This window comes from Falco rusticolus, chromosome 4 (assembly GCF_015220075.1).
Source record: "Falco rusticolus isolate bFalRus1 chromosome 4, bFalRus1.pri, whole genome shotgun sequence".
Classification (NCBI taxonomy): Eukaryota; Metazoa; Chordata; class Aves; order Falconiformes; family Falconidae; genus Falco; species Falco rusticolus.
In genome coordinates, this window is record NC_051190.1 from 18,269,890 (window position 1) to 18,286,521 (window position 16,632).

Sequence of the window (16,632 nt, forward strand, 5' to 3'; positions counted from 1 at the left end):
GCCCTCTCACATGACAGTGATGTATATGGTGTCATGCAGACTCATGCTGTAACTCATTACACAGACACGTGACGCTGGGGCCACTGCGGCGGGAGCACCCTATCAATATTTATTTTGCACACACTCACTCTACCTGCTGAGTGCAGAATGAGCCCTCAAACAGCTGCAGGAGGAAAGCCTCTTCCCCAAAGCAAAGGTGGTAGTGCCAATTTTTGCTCTGCTTTTCACTAAAATCCTACCTCTAGACAATATATTTTATGAAGCAGCCTGGTATTTGTCAAATCTCAGAATTTAACACTGATCTCATTCAAAACAGAAGGTTTCAGTTCATATACTTTAAAATATTTTCACTGAAAACAGCATTCTTGGACTGCTTATTCCATAGAAAGTTCAAATAGTTTGGACTCCAGGCTTAACATGGAACAAAATAAATTGTGTTGAAGTATTTGAATGCAATTTGTCACAAAAAACCCCAGCAAAGTATTTAAATATCTCTTTACAGTCATCAGGAAAATGGTTAATATTTTCTTCTTGTGTGCTCCCTTAATTAATCAGCTGAAAGCTGCACGCCTCATTTCTGCAGGATTTCTGCGTGCCTTCCCAGCAGTGCCAACAAGCACGAACATGACTTTTCTATGTAAAGAATGCATCAGTCATGTCCATCAGCATCCACCTCGACTCCTGCACCCAGGCTTTCCTTGAAGGTGCTTTCCGGCTCCCAACCTCTGTTTTCATCAGGTTGCGCTATGAAGAGATTTCATCTGAGCTATGTTCTCCCTCTTCCCTCAAAACCAGCACACTGCGCATCAGTAGAATGGACCAGAGCACAGAAATCTGTTCCACGGGCACCGCAGCTCGACCTCTGCAGCAAACCCCTACCACATTCCCTCTCACACAGCAGATGTCACATGGAAGACGCAGTAAATTAAAGCTTTTTGTTCCTTGGCGAGCAGGGGCTAATCGCTCTGCAAGCTCCTTCCCCAGCCCTGACAATGTGCCTCAACCCTGACTAGGAGGGACCACCTCTGGGGACGAGGAAACAGTTCAATCAACAGCCTATTTATTCTTCAACGTCTTTGATGAAGTTGCCAAGAAAGGGGTCAATTAGCGCTGAGGAGCTGTTGTTGCCGAGCTTTGCTGGGCCGGCACTCTTCTGCCAGGAATATGCACTTTTCTTTGCAAGCTGGCCAGCACCCAAATGCCACAAACGGGGACAGCTGGGTGGAAAATCGGGATCTCTCCTCCCAACCCTTCAAATACAGCCAATGCTCACAAAAGCTGAGAGCATTTTATTCACCCTTTAAAAGCCCATTTTGAGTGGCTCAAAAGGCTGCTGGACATCTCAGCTTGCAGCTGAGAAGGTAGATTACCAGGGTTTTGTAGGGACACATGAAAATGCAGACAGAGCACACTATCCTGAGGCCTCCAGATACCAGAGAGAAAAAAGAAAAAAAATTAAAAAAAAACCCTCATCCCAAAACCCAAGCCCTAAGCAACCTGGCCTGATCTCACAGCTGACTCCTCTCGAGCAGGAGGTTTGGCCAGATGACCTCCTGAGGTCACTTCCAACTTCAATCAGACTCACAAGCTAACTGATTACTGAAATAAAAATTTCCTCCTATTTTTAAGCCCGACTTGTAACTGCAATGGCTGCTGCAGCAGTCAGGGCTGGCAGGGAAATACAGTGAAGAAGGAGAGACTCTGGAAGGAAGCAATAACGAAATAGCTCATTTTTACCAAACAAAAGGGCTGTTCCTCTAAATATAGATTCTCAATCCACAATATTCAGAATCAGAGGTTTAATGGTTGGTCTCTAAACCCCTAGTTAGAAACTTCCTTGCCAATGAACAACAAACCACCCAAGCAAGGGCTGAAGCACCACAGCTGATGCTGGAGGCAGGAGCTGAGCTTTGGCAGAGGCAGCTGGGCAGGGGAGACAGGTGACTCCCAAGCTGTCACCACTACAGCTGAGGGGAAAATGTGCCAAGCTCTCCTTCGCCAGTCATTACAGGGCCAGCTACCCCGCAGGCACCAAGACTCTGCAGAAACATCACGAATCCTGGCAGGTGCACCCTACCACACGCTGAAGTGCCACCTTTTGCACAATTGGTGGCCTCCAGCAGGGCTACTCGCCTTCCCAGTTGGTTTTCGGGTCCCTTGCCTCTAGACCTGGTTAAGTAGCAATTTACTTGATCCTCAAACACCAAAGTGAGGGCACTAGTTAAGCTTGAGTAATGAGCAGCAGCTCATCAATATGGAGATGTCTACCACTGAATTTCAGCCAAGCGCCAGCCAGCACACCCACCTCCCTGACAAGGTTTGTGGGCTCTGAGCTGGGACTTATCGCGACTAAAGGGCTGCAACGACATGGGGCACGTCCCTCCGGCGCTGACCCAGAACCACAGGCTCTGTCAGCAGGCAGAGGCCACAGAGCTGTGACAACTCACAGCAGAGCTGGACCTTCTCTGTTCTTCTGCCAAACTACAAACGCATCCAACTTCTTGCAATAGCAGAGAAAACACTTCTTTTACAGGGCAAAGTTGGCCCTTGGGACCTGCCTTCCTGAAGGAACTCATCCTCATACCCTGAGGTACAGATGCACCGTCCCATCCATCTGCAGCTGGAGGCAGTCCATCAAAATGGACTTATGAGGCCTGAAAGTCTCCAAGAAGCTATATGAAGATTTTTTTCCCCCTGCGTAATTGTAAGATAAAGGATGAAACCATCCTAGAAAAATGTAAAAGACCTGGGAGAAACAGGGCAGAGCTCCTTGCACGCTGGACGCCTTCAGACAGCGCAGGCTGGCACGCAGCAACCCCGATCTGCTGACTGCGCGCCTGAGGATTAGCATTTGGGATGATTCACGGCTTCAGGGATAATAAAAGCCTCAAAAGGTCCTCCCCCTCCTTCCACAGAGTTCATTATCACTTCATCTGCACTGAGAAGCCCAAGCACGTCTCCCCTTGACCTTCAGGATCACTTTCCCAAGCCCTCCGAGACCCAGCCATTCCCCAGAGGTGACGACTCCAGATAGCAGGAGCGACGGTTTGAATTATTACCTGTTCCTGTTTGGTTTCACAGGGGCCACAAGACGATGCAGAAATCACAGGGCAGACAGCCCCAGCTCCAGATGTCCAACCGTCTGTGCTATCTACCAGCCCAACACACCAATGTTGTATCTGGCATGTCCACGGGATGCTCGCATCAGGGTGGGACGACTCGGCCGGCAGGATGGAGAGGCTCACTTGTATTTCATCTGACCTCTGCTACGGAGGGGGCTTCTTGACTGGTGGTTCTTGGCATGGTTTCAATACATAAACTGCCCAGAGTCAAGAGGACTAACATTTTTTTGGCAAAAGGTTTGTTTATTCCCCAGGAGGAGAATATAGGAAACTCATCTCAAGTATTTTTCCATTATGGAGAAGAACTAAAGAAAACCAGCAGACAGACCCTTTCCTTCCTATTCCACCCTCTAAAGGGAAGTTTTCTCTCCAGCAGATATCGAGCAGAACTTGAATTGACCTGGGTGATGTAAATGAAAAATGACATCAGATCCTCCTCGCGCCAAACCTCAGCTTGCATTCTTCTTGGTGCTGACCACATTTCATTTTCTGTCCCAACAGGAACGAACGCTGGGCAGGACACTATCCCCAGCAGCACGCCCTGCTCAGCAGTGCCAGCTCTCTGGAGACGGAAGGGCAGCTTGTCTCCAAAATAACCCACAGCAATATTTAACCACATACCGTACTTCTAATAGGAGTTCTCACATTCAAACTACTATCTCTAGCAGCAAACCAAGACCAATCCCACATGCTTCCTACAACCCACTGGCTTCACAGTGAAATTTTAGGCATTTTGCTAAAACTCCACCAGAAATATGGGAAGGAACCAAGCCAGACTATCGTGGCACACTCTGCCTAAAACACGTTACTGAGAATCAAAAAAGACATATATATTTATGGTTCGCGAAAGTGCACATTCACAGCTTATAATCAAGCAATTCCACACTCCCTGCCAGGCAAAGATTCACAGAACTGTGCCAACTGGGACCACTCCTCAGTGGTTGCCCAGGCTCTCCCCCCTGCGCCCACTGTCAAAACCAGCTTATGCCTGTTGCTAACGCAGGGAAGAGCTTCGATGTAATAAACTGTGGTTAATGAGATTAGCCTAAAACGTGAAGAGCAACAGACACACCCAGAGCAGCAAAAGCAATATACTGGACTACAACATAAAAGCTTATCAGCCCTTATCATCTTTATAAATATTAACAACTTGATAAGGATAGGACTTCAGACAACTTTTAACTGACTAAAGTGATGGCAGGTGTGTCTGCCTCTGCTAAATCAAGGTCATAACACTTTATAAGGTAGGAATTTATCACTGGGGAAAGTGCACTCACTGCATAGTGGTTGTGCTCTACTCTCGAAGCCTCCTGACCTCACACAAATACTTACTCTTGTGTTGCTATGTGATCGTTAGAATAAGTCACTCCTGAGTCTTTCTAAATGTCACAATTTTATGTTCGGTTAATTCTTAAAATGAATTTTAAGCACACCATAGACAGAACTTAGAGTAGCCTTGTTTTTAAAAGTTATCGACCAACCTCCTAAGTTAACCTGAAAGTTATTTCATGGACACCTACAAATCAGCAAATGCTTCTGAGAATTGCATGAGAGATACAAGGCAATGTGGAGCTTCACAGCTAAAGGACAATACAATATTACCCTGCATCATCAAGATGCTTCAAAATCTTTTTGTTATATTTAGAGCTAGCGAAATAAATACACAGAAACAGCACACAATTAGACTAGACACTTGAAAGCTTGACAATCTTAAGTTTTCAGAGGGCTGGTCAGGTTACTCAGATGATGTTAGTAATGGCCCTATTTCTCCAGGATAACCACTGAATTCCTCTGCTATCTGATTACAAGCAATGCTGTAACGGTACAAGAACATCCCATGTTGCTGCCCATACCCCAGCCCGGTCCTAAAGTGACTTTCTAAAGTGACCAGGCTTAGGATAGCATCACCAAAGCCTCCAAGGTGCTCCCATTCCATATGTTCACAGACGAGAGAGGGCAACACGGACCATCACTCTGCAGCTGGACTGCTCCAGCAACAGGTGACTTCCCTGTAGGCTGTTGTTTTGTTTAAAAATAAATGGAAGGGCAGAGCGTGGCAACCTCACACTCCCATGGAGGCTGGACTGCCTTTCAGGGTACCACGAGGAACAGGTGGGAGGAGGAAGCAGCAAGGCAGTGGAGTGGGGGGAAAAATGCACAGGGTTAAAAATGCAAGAGAAAAAAAGACTGGGGGTGGAAGAGAGAGCAGGGAGGGTATGGGGAGAGCCGATGGATTTAGCAGCTTTTGAGTATGTTGGAGCAGCAGGAACTTGGCAGCAGGATTTTGAAAACAGGCTCTCTGACAAATCCTCTTTTGTGACAAATGCCAGACGTTTCCCATCATTTCCCAACCTTTCAGTTTATGGTCTGCTGGCACACTCAAGAAAGTTATTTTTCTATTGAAGGAAGACCAGGATCTGGAAAGACCACGAACAAGGGGCTCCCATTGGCATGGGACAGCCGGAGCCCAAACGTTGCCCCCCCGGCCAGCGGGGAGCTTTGCTGGGGCAGGGCTGCAAAGTCTGCCACTTGAACACCAGATAGGGACCGCCTGCTCACAGAGGTATTTGAAGGAGCATTTTTAAGAGCCTTCCAAACCCCATACGTGAAAAGGAACACGATAAGCAGTGCAGATGGCTTTTTCAATGCCAGGTTTGTCATGCATCTACGCCGCAGCCGTGCTGTGGGTTCCCATGCTGTGCTGCACCAACAGCTTTACTTTCACAGCTCCAGAGGGACCCGCAACAAACACACAGCGTGGCTGGGGCTGGGCATCCCTCTCCCACACTCGGCACAGGCTGGACCATAGCCTTGGACCTCCAGACCTGACCTCCAGCTCCAGCCCTGCTCCTTTAGGATAATTTTTCTGCTTCCTGAGCCCTGTCCAACTCAGAAGGCAGCAGCAGTGCCTACTGTTCTCACGGGGGTCTGGTGACCCTGCTCATTGGCTTTTGGAAGATGGATCAAAAGCACCAAGGAAAAAGCAACATTTCTCAGATCAGCTGTATGCATGCACCTCTCTGCCTGGGACATGGGGACTGGACAAATGCGAACATGACCTGCTCCCAGAGCCACCCTGGCTCTGGGAAATTCATATATACACTTTGCAGTTGAGGAATGGGGTTCCAAGGAAGCAGTTCTCCTTGAACTAGAAGAAGGTTCAAGAAAGAAGCTACAGAAAACCTGTGACCTGAATCTGCCCTAAATTCTCAAGTCTTCTTTTACAGCTCTTGCTGTGAAATATGAATATTCTGAGGATAAAACCCTCTGGTCCTTGCACACCACAGCTCCCACCAGTGATGGCCCGCAGTCCCATGGATCTGGCGCAGTACATCCACGTTCCCAGAGCTGCTCAGCCGTACCAACGGCACGTGCTGGCAGTGCTGCTCTCAGACCAGACGGGAAGCAGAACAGCTCTGCTTTACCTGGGGATTTACTGCAGAGCCAAAGATGACTATTCCCAGTTGATACAACGCTTGAAGGATCCCAAACCCTTCCTCACAACAACAGACTGTTATTTCTAATGTTCAGGCTTTCTTCCTGTTCACACAAAAGTCAGCTTAGCCATATTAGCGGTGGGGTTTTCGCATGTCTGACTACAGCAGCACAGTGTAAAGCTTGTTATCACAGCCCTGCATGCTGATACAGAGATACATGGAACCACAAGAAAAATAACGTATCCAAATAATGATAAAGGCCTCACAAATCTGCAAAAGCAAAAAAGCTGAGACTGAAAAGTTGTCGTTCCATTTCCTCAAAGCACAAATTACACCCCACGTGATACATCCCAACCACCATGGGAAGGAAAAGCAAGAGATATTTATTTTTGCTTTTTTAAAGCAAGGATGTTGTTTGGAGTCAGACCAGAGCCCAAATTCCTGCTCACAGCTGATGGTGCAAGACTGGAAAAGCTCTCAGTAGACCAAAGTTTTCCTGATTTTCAACAGAAAGGAGTTGAATACCTTATAATGCAAAAGCCATGAAATTTAATTTTACAACAGGAAAAAGCAATGTGTTTTAATGCTGAACCTGTGTTTGAGGGAATGTTTAGGGACAAGGAGGACAGCATGTTTCACCTAAGGCTGCGGATGCCATGACGCTACTCCAAGGCTAACAACTACGACAGCAACATTGTCCCCTGCACAGGACGCAGCTTAGGGGATAATGAATTTTTCTGGCACCATGCTTGCCTTGTCTCCTACCTGCTTGGGATGCAGAGCACACGCAGAAGCCCTCTCTAGGGGGCTGGGTTGTACCACTACAGCACTGCCTCTCTGAGTTAAAAGTGCCTTAACAGAAAATAAAGAAAAGACTGTGGAGGGACAATTAAAGAGGACAAAACACAACCACCTCTTTGCTGCCCCTCAAGAAACTGTATGAATGTCACACATATGAAATCTGTAAGTGCATGTACCTCACCAAATCACCATCATTATGTATTGATATTAAAAGTTACACTGCCATACATAAGCAGTAAATCCCATGAGATCAGATTATTAAGTTACTGAAAACATCCTTTTTTCCCTGCTTCATCTAATTCTTTTTGCTCATTTCACCCACAGTGCTTCCACCTAATTCATCTGCTATTTGAGAAGCAATTCCTCGACAGTCCTTACAGAACTGCTGTAAAATAGGAAATGGTAAAAAATCCCATTAAAATAACATAATTGCAATGACTATGTATGCTTTGGTCTGCCCTGAACTGAATCTACAAGTCGCACCAGTAGAAAAAACCACCTCTTGCTGTTAAAAAGTCTAGCAGAAAATTAGGGTCTTAACTCCATATTTTTTTCACAATTACACCTAGTTTACACAGTGAACTTCCACTTTTTATTGAAAAGTAACACACCAAGAGAGAACATTTTCACCTCAGAACTGCTGCCTAAATGCTCAGGGATGATGTTCAGCAGCTCCTTCCCCCCCCTGCCCTTTGCCCACTGCCTTGCCTCAGCCACCCATTCCTCATGGTACCCAAAAACCAAACTGCAGTGACTTGAGAAGAAAAGCAAGATTTGCACACTGCTAGAGAAAAATTACTAGTTTCAGCCAGCTTTCTTTGAAGAGGATATAAAATTCAGTTAAGCAGAGCGCTCTTTGGGGAAGTGGGTATCTGATATCTGTCAAGTAGCGGATTTGTCATCATTGTATGAAATAAATAGCAAACATAACTTTCCTTAAACTTGCTAATTTACTACCTTGGTTCATTAGACCTTCCCAAATAAAGTGAAATAAATAATCACCCCCCTCAGCGAACAGGCCCCAAGTTAATAAATCTTCGCTCATCTTCTTTCAAATTAGTTGTTTATTGCAAAAGTGTGAGCTCAGGAAAGCGCGCAGCTGGGTTTGACGGAGACAGAGTTAATGGTTCATGGAGCAAGCACCTGGCAAAGATTTTTAAAGAAAAAGCGTGCAGAGTCAAAGCTGAAAGGCAAAACACACCATGACTCACTTGGCAAACAAGCAGCCGTGGCGCACCAGGAGCACAACCCCAGCACCAGTGCCGAGCACTGATTTACAGCAAGGCAGACACAGCCCACGGGGAGCTGTGGCTTACACTAGAGAAAGCCTCTGTAAATATCAGTGCATGGAAAAGAAAATCAAAACCTAAACCACAGTGCTACTTATAACAGGCACCAGATGGATGCCCTAAGAGCGAACCCTATGGTGAGCCAACACCTCTTTTCTATCACCCACTGTTACATGTAGAAGGAAATCCTTGGCAGCTGAGAGAGGCACCTAGACCATGCTCAGGTCTTCAGCCTCCCTGCGTCAGACCAGCACGGGCATCTCCTTGTAAGTCATCCCCAAACGCAGTGGCTCTGGAAAAGAGCTTCCAGTGAACAGCTCACAACTGGTCTCCTTCACCAACAGGGCAGCAGAAGGGGAGCAGGTCTGTGGAGCAAAAGGGGACCAGACACCCACACTGTACCCATTTCAGGGCTTTCTTTAGGTCAGCTCTAGCCTGGCCCCATCGCCTGAGCACCTCTTAGTGCTGGGACACACTAGGTGGGCTCCATCCATGCCACACGGACCCACCTTGAGCCCTCTGAGACCTCTCCAGGATGCAAACCGGAGAGAGGGGAGTAGGAACAACTGGGAGCTTTGGTCCAAATTTGTCTTTCTGCTCCGACCCCAGCCCTGGACATGGCCACACATGGAGTTCTGGTCATATGGACCTGGTGAGATTTCCAAAAACAGGCTGGACAAGCCACCGCTAGAAAATCTCAGGTGTGTCCTCCATCTGAAGCTACCTTAATCTTGGGGTAAGCAGTATAGCGAACAGGTGCTTTGTTATCAGAGAATTACTAACTTCTTTCAAGCAGCTATTTGCCAGCACTGCCCGCGTTACCATTTACACATTCTTTCCTACCAAAAGGTTTTCCAAATTGTTTGGCAAAACAGTCATCTTCCCCAGTAAATGCTACTCAAAAATCTAATAGTGAGATACACTCTTAATTAGGAGCAAGCTGTTAATACCAGTTTTCTGCACCAAGACCAGGCACTTCATTTTTTCCTCAGTAAAGTTTTTAAATTCAGGAGTCTCTGAACCAATTGCTCCATAGCTGCAGTTTGCAGAGGTATCTTTCACACAAACCTTTTCCTTTTACAAACGGCATTTATCACCCACATAATGATAAACCTGGTGCCTCGCACATGTCAGCTATCAGGAATTCATTATTTAGTCTGTGTTATGTTATACCAGTCGGGAGTTATCTTTGCAGCCCACAGGCCAGAATCAAAATTGAATGTGTCAGCTATTTAAAGAAAATGGAAGCCCTCCTCCAGCAATTTAATTAACTTTCAGGGAGCACGGCTGGGTTTCAGTCCTGGAAATGTTACGGGAGAAAATACGATCCAGGATTACCAGTCAGAAAAACTTTTAAAAAGTTACCTCCCTTACACAGTCCCTGTAGCTACTCTGACTTTAATAAACATTTTTCTAATGCTAGAAGGACAGTATTTAGGAAGTCTCAGTTATAAACTGTCTCTTTCATCAAACCACTAAGAAAAATGATACTATATACTGTTATTGTACAGCATATTCGAGGGCAGATACTTCGTCTGTAAACTAAATACAGCTAAATCATTTGTTTCCCAAGGAGGCAGGAACTCTATGTTGTATATTTACACAATGAATAATTACCAGACTGATCTATTGTTTCGCTTGCCTGCCAAGAGATTAGCTTTCTTTAAAATTTAAATAAAATTTCAAAAATTGATAGAATATGGACTTTTTTCCCCAAAAAATTGAGCCATGCCAGAAGCTGCAACTTGAATCAAATTCTCCTTCTAGAACTCTTGCATAGTTTAAAAATCACAATTTTGTAAAACCAGGCTTGCAGCTTTTTCTGTTTCATGTGCAAATACAAGCAGAGGAGCGCAATTAACTAATGCAGAGTTTCAAAACTGCTTTTAATGACTAATACTTTGCTTGAGGATCTTATTACAGGAGCTAGAGAAGAACTGATGGGAATTCATTTAAACAGAGAAGCAGCCAGCTAGAAGCCATACACGAGTTGTGAAAAACAAACATGAGCAAAGCGTTACATCCCTCCTCTCGAGCAAAACTGCCTTCCTGTGCAAGCACTGGGCACGAGAGCCACAGACTTGGAGCATCCCAGGCTTGCCAGGAACACCAGAGCTGCAAGACTCTCGGGAGGAACTGCTCTGCCCATGGCAGCCCCAACACTGTCCCATGCAAGGGGCAAAGGAATGCTGCCCCGAGTGCCCCTGCAACGTGTTCTTCATCACATACAGGGGGTAATTACTTTGCCTGGGATTGCCAGTTCAGTAAACAGGAAAAGAAACCGGGTGTGCGGTGAGCTATACCAACCGTGATCCACCACCACCTTCATTAATCATTCCTCCTGCAGTCCACAGTCATTTCAGACTGCCTTTGGGAAACCAGAGCTGTCCAGACCAGGCACATGTGCAATGGACATGCTGTGGGTACAATTCTGAAGCACGTACTTCAGTTTTATCAAGATGTCTTAAAAGCCAGGGTCCTCTCAAAGCAGGACTTGGGTGGTTTACCTTGCATAAAGCCTCTCTCCAAACGATAAGGTGCATACTCTTCTCTGAACAGCCCAGCTCAGGACCCCAGGGTCCTACTGTAAACCACCTGCAAGAGCCAAACCCCAAAGACCCTGATATTTTCATGCTGCCGGTGTGAAGTCCCTCCAGAGTGACCTTTGTGGTGCGGAAATCAAAAGTTTTTACTTTCTCCGAGTGCCCATGCATGAGGTTTGCTCACTGAAAATAAACAGATTTCAAAAGAATGTGCTCACCCACTCAGCACGGCACAGGGGAGGGTGTTTCTCAGGAGATTGCTGCTCTCTGCCATCAAGACTTTATCTGAGAATTTGAGCAGCGGATTGGGAAAGGGGTTACTGCAGAGCCGCAGGAGTTTGAAGCGTTTGGACCCTGATACCGACCTGCCTGTTCCCAGTTAAAGCCAGTGGGCATGCCACACTGTGACCCCACTACTGGACGTGTCCCCATGGAAAAGCTCCCTGGGGGATGTGTGAAAAATCAGCCAAGCAGAGATCACCAGCGTTGTCCGGACTGGCCCATTTTTTCACTTCCAGAAAGCTAATCTCTAGGACTTCAGGCAATTCCTGTATTTACCTGCATTCACTCCACACTAATCCGATATAAAACAAAAAAGGAACTTGTGTGCTCTCACGTAAGCAGAAATGGTGCAAGAGTCACATTCCGAAAAGTGATTCAAGGCGGAATGGCCAGACAACAGCAAACAACGCATGCACCAACCCCGGCCACAGCAAACGGAGGCGACCACGCGCACAAGTGGCACTGCTGCAAGAACCTGTGCCTTGTATCACAGCAAGCGTGGCAGGGGAGGCCAGTCCTGCAGTATCTTTGTTAAGATATGCTGGTAATTAAGCTAGTGCTTTATCAGCAGTAGCCCAAAGGACCACTTGTGACACATAAAATGAAATTCCTTCACTCCTGGTGTGCTCGCTAGCCCTGGGACAGCTGGCTGTGCTCATTTGCTACGGAGGCATAACATATGTTTTGTTTAACAGAGGAAACAATTGCTGCGGCTATTTTCATGCAACTGTTAGGGGAAGAGCTATGCTTGAAAATCACACTTGTGGGCAGAGTATTCTTCCCTCCAGTTTTCTTTAAATACTTCTGAAGGTAACCATGGGCAATCCACTCCTTGCAATATGTCCGCAGAGGCACGGAAAATAACCACAGACCCAGATCTTGGGCATGTGAAGCAATGCTTACAAACCTATTTATGGCAAATGATAAGGAGTCAGTGCTAAGTTTAAGCCACGTAAGGGAGGTTTTCACCACAAAGAGAGTTTTTAACCTTAACCCCTTTTCTTGAGAATTGACAGCATGTGCCACCAGCTGCTACAGCTTAACAAGTTCGTTCTTGTAAAGTGAACAGCAGTTGTCTGGTGATCTGTGCCTAAACTGAGTTAAGCTTGGGGCATCATAGGGTGTCCCTGTGAGATCAGGCAAGATGAGCAGTTTTTCTGGAGAAAAATACAGCATGCTGCAGCTATAAGCAATATACTGTGGGTCACAAAGCAGGTCTACACGTGAACACAAACAGAAATTGTCTCTGCAGCCAGCCCACCCGGTTGATCTCAGTCACAAGGACATCTTTTCCTCCCTGCAGGCATGACAGCATGCCAACAAAAAGAAGGAGGTTGTGATGGACTTCACAGAGCATGTCCATCAGCGGAGAAGGACTGGCACCTAGAGAAGAAAGGGTCTCAGGCAGGAGGACTGGCACTCACTTGACAACTGCACACTGAAGGAAAAGAGAGTCACGTCACTTTGGCAGTCAGATGTGACTTGCTCCCCGTGTTTGGGCAGATAGCTCTTCACCGAGCCGTTTCAAAGCACGGTTCTTGAAAGCCATTGTAGCTAAAGCACAAAACACACCTCTCTTCCCATATGGAAACTCAGCAAGTAGTCAAATATTAACCTGACCAGAGCCAACCCTCTGATTTTTTATTTGCTTAGTGAGCTGTTCCTAATAGAAGGTCTTTTCCCCTGGCTCTAACAGGTCGGGGTGCGACCCCACCCCCTCCCCGCAGCCAGTTAGCATAACCAGTGCGTGGTAGAAAGCCATCTCCAAGGGCAAGCCCAAGCTGATGATACAGCTTTGGACAGCTAAAGCTCAGCAACCGGGTCGCACACCAGCTACAACACAACTGTGGGGTCAGGCACGAGCAGGGAGAGGCTCCGAGGGGCAGCTGCCGAAGCAAGCAGCTCATTGACCTCCGGCACCGGCAGCTGACGGGCTCCACGTCCCTGCACGTGCTGCGGCGCTACGGGCAGGGCTGCCCACACGGGCACAAGCCACAGTGCAAAGCACAGCCTTTCTGGGGTAGGAAAGAGGGGGAACTTCCTCGCCATTCCGCTTTGGCACCCGTGTTCGGGGAGGGGAGCAAAGCAGGACAGCCTGAAAAAGCGTTTTGACTCAGAGCCTGCTCACAAAAGGGATTACTCACCCTGCAGACTCAGATGTTATCCAGCCCAGCAGCGCATTTCACTTTCTTCAGCCACTGCTGGCCGCTGGACTTTACCCCCATTTTTGATTGTTTGCAATACAATGCCAACACAGAAAAACACATCCATCAAGCACACCAGTATTAGAAAGGAAAAATGTTATTACCTGGAATAGTCCCCTTTAGCTTCCTACAATTGAAAAACAGTGACAGAATTAAAACATGATCTCTTCAAAAGTCCTTGCTTTTCCCAGCATTGTTCACTTCCCCACTCCCACAGCTCTGCAGCCGCATCCTGACCCCAGTTCCACTCGGCGCAGAGCACGGAGGCTGCCTGCAAGCAGGCACAGAACTTGGCCCTTTACACTTCCAGCTACAGATAATCCAACTACACCGTAAGTAAAACAGCAACCAAAACAGGGATGAATTTCATATTGCAAATCCGATATCACTTTTACTGTACAAGCAGCAAAATACAGCGCTCTCTCCAGCTGGCCGCGGCCAGGGACAGGCTGGCTTTGCAGGGGGGTCGGTAGCTGAGCAAACGCCACTCGCTCGAGATGAAAACAGTTGGGGCAGCTTGAGCCGCTGCAGCTTTGCTGTAGTGTCAGTGTTGGTGACATTTTGTCACCAACAGCGCAACAAGGAAAAATCCCGGTGTTTTAAAGGTCAAATTTTATTTCTTAAAAAGCAGTAAATAACCCCCTTGTTTTAACGTTAATATCAAAATCTGTATTTTTGTTTAAAAAAATTAAAATAAGAGTTTAACTCTTGAGTACAACAAAACTTGATAAAGGAAAAACTGACATCGCATATTTCAACATAACAGACATATCAAAAACGTATGCTCTAAGACTCACAGGCATAACAGTAAATTTAGCTACAATATTGTACTTGTTTCTTCCCAGATCTCCCGAAAGTATTTAAATTAGAACAGGTGACAAGTGGATGGAAGCCTACCCAAATAAATGCCTTCCCTTGATGAGTTCTTCCTCTTTCCCTCCCTTTTTCAATTTCAAGCTTTGCACGTAAGTTTTTCCCCCTCTCGCCTATAAGGCGAGCCCCCTCCCCAGGTTTCCCAGCTTTCCGTCCCCCCCGCCCGAGGGATGCTGCAGCGGGCTGGCTGTGCGGGGGGCGCAGCACCCAGCGGGTCCCCGGCAGCCAGACCAGGCACTTACCTGCAGAACCAGGGCTGCCAACTTGAAGACGGTCTCGCTGTCCACCTCGATCTGCCCCTGTGCAGGGAAAGAGCAGAGCATGAGCCGTGCCCGCAGCGCTCCGCACCGCCCCGCGGCGTTCCGCACCGCTCAGACACGGTGCGTCCCGCCCCCGCAGGGCTGGAGCCCCTCCCCGCGGCCCCTGGGCTGCCCCCCCACACCCGCTGTCAGCATGGCAGCGCCTCTCCTCCTCCCGCCAGCGCCTCTCTCGCCCTCGCCGTTTGCTTTGCAAAGCTGCCGGTTATTGCGCTGCGCTGGACGGTACCGCATCCGGCTGTGCGTGCCTCCTCGGGGCCTGATCCTGCACCCCGCAAACACACGACGCACTTGCCGTGGGGCAGGGAGGCAGGGCTGGGTGAGAGAAGGGTATTTTTACGGCTTGAAGCACACCAGCTCCTCAGGGCAGGGATCTGGGTTCTTTGCTGCGAGGTGGTACGCACACCCCTGATGCTAGATAAGTAGTGCTTATCAGTCACAAGGATAGCATAACTCAGCTCCCTTCGCCCCGTGCAGTCCGGATCTTGCAGGCTCCAGGTCTTGCAAGTACCTCAGAGCTGTGGTGCTGCACTCAGAAAAACCGCATGGAGCCCCACGCCTTGACACCACTGCAAAACCTGTCCTGTCCCAGCAGCGCTATGCCCACGCTGGCCTCAGAGGTGTCCAGCTGATAAACGTCAAAACATTGAAACTACACAAAGATCCTTTTTTTTTTTTTTCCCTGCTTGCGAGCTTAAGCGCAGTCTTTCAAAGTTAGCTTCTTACCAGCAAAAAAACTGGTCTTGGTTCTATACTTGGACCAGCAGTAACACTGGAAGAGTAGAAGATGCAGTTACACTTGGGCTCTTGGGTTATCAAAGCTACCCCTTATACCTACTGCATCTTGCAAACTGTGTATAAAGGACAAAACTGAGCCCATGAGCCAGCACATGAATACAGAGATTATTTTTTCTCTTATTGACCTTTTGCAAGTGAAGGTGGTAGACATGATGCTTGTCTCCTGCCTCTAAGATCCCAACACATCCTCTGTCCACAAGACCTGTCAGCTGAATGAGGGGACAAAGCAGACTGAAAGTTTGGAAACTTTGGCTGAAATAGTGCCAAAACCAGGGCAGCAGGAAGATCTACAGAATTACATACAGATACAGGGAAATGACATCTCAAAATATATAGAGCACATCTGGAGCTGAGCTAATTTACCACAGCTGCAGGTCTGGCCCACAGAGACTAAATTCAAAAGTGAACAAACAAATAATTCAATTTTCTTGGAAAGGAAGTTTTTTTGCCAGCTTTGTCAATAAAACGTTCCGGCAGCAGCAGCACTCCCCCAGGCTGCTCTGCAGCGGCAGACCAAGAGGAATTTCCCCTTCCCAACAGGTGTGGCAACAGCTATGCAGAAGTAGCCTCCAAAGCATTCCCAGACATTTTATTAGAAGAAGAGGAGAGGCACATCACAAGTTAGGAGGGGAAAAACAAAAAAAGCTTTGAGTTCATCCTTCCTTCAGATCTCTTTCATGTTGATGCTTAAGAAAAAGGGCAAGGATTGCAGCCCAGAAACTCTTCACATAGGTGCAACTTTAAGGCACTTTGTTACTTCCAGGTCTGTATCAGGTTAGTCTTTGTCATGCATCTGAGCTGCCTTTTTTTAAGTCTAAATTGCATCTGCTCAAACAGCCTCTGAGTCCAACTGTGACAGCAGGATTACGGGAGATCAGGTCATCCCAGCACCATGCTCTCCTGCACAGGCAGGCGGGGAACCCAAGCGTGAGAAAGTGCCACTGCAAGGAACCCCTGCTCAGCAGG

General features: G+C 47.3%; 1 protein-coding gene across 5 annotated transcripts in view; it reads right to left on the bottom strand.

The window, feature by feature from the left end:
* Positions 1-16,632, bottom strand: part of FRMD4B (FERM domain containing 4B) — a 137,984-nt gene that overhangs the window by 30,078 nt on the left and 91,274 nt on the right. For all 5 annotated transcript variants that reach the window (XM_037383971.1, XM_037383968.1, XM_037383970.1 and 2 more), the window contains 2 exons: positions 14,794-14,850; positions 13,783-13,805 (listed from right to left, as the gene is read on the bottom strand). In XM_037383971.1, coding sequence (XP_037239868.1) covers positions 13,783-13,805; positions 14,794-14,850 — 80 coding nt within the window. The remainder of the gene's footprint in view (positions 1-13,782; positions 13,806-14,793; positions 14,851-16,632) is intronic.